General features: G+C 35.7%; 1 protein-coding gene across 1 annotated transcript; it reads right to left on the bottom strand.

Moving 5' to 3' along the window:
* Positions 1 to 450: 450 nt before the first annotated feature.
* LOC105626898 (DNA ligase 1-like) lies at positions 451 to 2,970 on the bottom strand. Its single transcript, XM_012208188.1, has 5 exons — positions 2,776 to 2,970; positions 1,350 to 1,623; positions 898 to 1,178; positions 596 to 827; positions 451 to 512 (listed from the first exon to the last, which is right to left on the bottom strand). The coding sequence occupies exons 1-5, from the start codon at positions 2,968 to 2,970 to the stop codon at positions 451 to 453; spliced, it is 1,044 nt and encodes a 347-aa protein (XP_012063578.1).
* Between the last annotated feature and the right edge of the window lie 811 nt (positions 2,971 to 3,781).

The raw sequence follows: 3,781 nt of genomic DNA, 5'->3' as shown, positions 1-3,781 counted from the left end.
TACTACTATATATATATATATATATATATATATATATATATATATATATAGTCATTACACAAATAAAATATAATACCCTATTATGGATATGCGAAAAGGTATCTATGAAACCTAATATGTATACAAGAATTGCCTGAAAACTATGACTTATGTCACTCTTGTTAAATGCAAGATAGTGTGGGTTACAAGAAATGAAAAACATACAAAAAAATCTTCGTATTTTCATGTCATTTCCAAGTCATGACAACTAAAAAGTCGTAATTGAATAACCTAAGTTTGATTGATGTTATGTACAAGGGAAAAGGAACGATTTGGTCAGGTGGTGATTAACAAGTCATTTGAAACACACCTGATTTGCCGAAAGCGACAAACGCCCTTTGGACCGAATAGAATTCTCACTCTATTCCTTTTTGCAAGGAGTAATATCATTAGCGTTATACGCAATTATCCTTAATTATCTTTACGAGCCTTTTTTTTACTTTTTTTCTGTGGTTTTGCTTCTGTCCAAACGTCTAGAACACAAATTACAAGTAATTTAAATAAAATTACACAATTCGAAATAAAATCTCGTAATTTCCTCGTTAATGCAACAAACCTCCTAATTCGTCGAACACGGCGGTTTTCTCTTGTTTTTCTACCACTTTATTTTCTTCCACATTGTTTACTTTCTCGGCATTCGCTGGCTTTTTCTGCTGCTCTTCCGCGATAGGCTTATTATCTATCTTTGGTGTAGATGGTACTGAAGCGGGTGTGTTCTCGCCTTCAGAAGTTTTCTTATTCTTTTTCGATTTTCCAGATTTTTTCTCTTCCTTCTCGACTTTTTCAATCTGCGATCAAATGTTTCATTTATGGATTATCAACAGAAAAGTTTTAATACTATGTAAAATAAAGTTATACCTTGCTCTGTTCTTCTTTCTGTGGCTCCTTAGTTTTATTTATCTCTTCGCTAGATGAAATAGATGTAAGAATCACTTCCATTTTCTCCTTTTCCTTGAGCTCCTTATTTTCAGTTTCCTTAGCAATCTTATCCTTAATCTCGGGCTTCTCTTGTTCTTTCTGTTTAGCTTCATTTATTAAATCAGTCTTCTTAGAAGCTTTCTTGTTTTTCTTCGAAGGAGATTCTTCTTCCTTCTTCTTGTTCTTCTTATCCTTGCGTGAATAAGCTTGCTCCCAATCTCCTGTTATCAATTATTAATGTTGACAATGATAGATAACGACTTAAAATAATTGCACGAAAATGTATCTTATTTACTTATGCTAATATATGTAAATTTTACATGTATTAGCATAAATAGATAAGATATGTTTTGTTTGTGCAATCACTTTGAACTTATTGCAAATCAACTAACCATCGTCAAAATCCACTGGTTTTTCCTGGAATAAATTCTTCAAATTCTTCTTATTCTTCGTTTGCTCAACTTTATTCTCTTTGCCAGCCTTAGTCAATAGTTGTTCCTTTTCCTTCTTAGTACCAACAATCTTGTTGTCTTCTTGTTTACGCTCTTTTAATTTACCCTCAACATCATCTCCTTTGGTAGCTTTCTTAGGAGCTTCTATTTTTGTTGCTAATGTCTTTTTAGCTGGACTTGTTTTCTCAGATGCAACTTGTCCATTAACAGCTTTCTATAACAAAATGTATAATATACTTGATAAAGTTGTATATAGTATATGACATCTAATATTAAAATGTAACACAACTTTTTATAATATTGAAAGGAGTATATAAATAATACTTTTATCATTTGTCAATAAAATTAAATATTAAATTACCATTTAAATTAAATAAACTTACATGCCCTTTATTATATTTATTGTTAAACAGAGCTCTCTTTTTTATCACATATGTTCATTTAAAAGTTCATTTAAAAATAGATGGTCTAATTATAAGTTTTATTTATTATGAAGAGTCCTAAGTATTCTAAAAAATTTTTAAGAATAATTCTTCACATTTAATTCAAGATGAAAACTTTATATGAATCATATGTCCAAAACGACGTAGTTTCAAAGATACCTGATATTAAGGTTGAAGAAAAACTTTCATTTTTTCCAAAAATGTTGAAAACCACTCAAAATATTTTAATGAAACTTTGAATACGCTTCAAGAGCATTAAGACTAATCTTTTGGGATTATATATTATTTTTTATTTAATAATAGACAGACCCAAAAAAAGATATGCAGGTATCTCTTTGAAAATAAGCTATTTGAGACATATGGTCACATAAAAGGTTTTCGGCTGAATTAATTAACGAATCACTCTCAAAATCTCTTGGAACATTTAAGGAGAATCCTATATAAATGTCATATTTAGTGTCAAAAAAGCTATAGGTATTTAAGTATTAAGGAGTAAGCAATTTTAAAAAGAGAAAGAGAGCAAATAATTCGGTAGAAAGTGCTGATAAAAAGATCTATTTAGCAGTGAACGGCAAGATCGTGTGAGCAATATCCCGGTCTGGGGACACGATGGGAAACGCCACGGACCACGCTGACAAAGCAAACAGACTTCGTCGCGGCGTTACGTCACGAACAGGAAGGGAGAGGGGGGGGGAGGAAAACAGCCACCTCGCGAGATCACCCTCTTGAACCAGAGGGACCAGCTGATTAGCGGGTGTGTGTGCGTGTGCATCGACTCGCGCCCACAAGCGAGCCACCATATGGTGGGTGAACGTGACGTGTCTATGGGGAGAAAAGAACATGGAAGTAAAGGAAAGACAGAAGGAGACAGGAAAGGAGAATGAAGAGAAAGGAGAGAGGTCATCGAACAACGTTTTACTAACCTTTTCACGGATCTTGCCACGCTTCCTGGAAAGTTTCCGGTCCACATCGGAGCCCGAGGAGAGCTGCGCAAACGGCGGCTGCTCGGCTTTCTTGAAGCCGAAGGCAAATACGAGAATGGCGCATATCAGCACGATACCCACAGGGATAGCGTACACGTATTGCGAGTGCTGTAGCAGCAGACCGATGTGATCCATAGCGACGCACGGAGTGCGTTGTTCGCAGCAGAAGCAATGAGCGTGACGACCGGACAACCTGTGCGCGTACCCACCCCACGGCAACAATATGCAGACGACGCACGGACGATGACAACAGTGACGACACGATGACGACGGTGAACTAGACGGCTGACACGACGTGGCGCGCAAAGCGCAAACCAGATCACTCAACAATGTGGCATGTGCGTGCTCTGGTGGAAGCGCGGCGAACTACAGTCTGCCAGGTGGCCGACCACCGAGCGCTGACGCGGCTGTGACGCATATCGCGACCACAGTATATACAGTAGCGCAACTCTCCTGATTTTGTTTCCCAAAATAGAGTGCGCATGTGCGAAATAAGTAAGTTGCCCAGTAACGTTATTTAAACTTCTATCTCACTTCTTCCTTTTTCTGTTCTCTCTTTCAGGATCATTTAAATATGTTTCTCTTTAAACGATTTAAGTAAATTATTTGTTTTCCAGCTGGATTACTTTCGTTTTAGCTAAAAAAATCTGCGTTTTGTGTGATGCAATTCTAATAATTTACTAAAACACAAGCGATTTAGCAGAAAAACAAACATCGTGTGCTAGTCATTAATTAAAATATTTTTACAGTATAATACATTCGTATCATACAACATTTACATAATTTTATATCTTCTTATTTTTGTATTTTTTATTTTGCAGTGCATTACAATTATAAATCTATTTCTTTTAATTTTATTACATTTAGATTAAATTTCGATGTACAAACGACTAGAGAGAGAAAGAGAGAGAGAGAGAGAGAGAGAGAGAGAGAGAGAGAGAGACAA

Source organism: Atta cephalotes (assembly GCF_000143395.1).
Source record: "Atta cephalotes unplaced genomic scaffold scaffold00007, whole genome shotgun sequence".
NCBI classification, from domain to species: Eukaryota; Metazoa; Arthropoda; class Insecta; order Hymenoptera; family Formicidae; genus Atta; species Atta cephalotes.
Note: the sequence above shows the minus strand (reverse complement) of the source record. Positions and strands in the feature narration are given on the sequence as shown.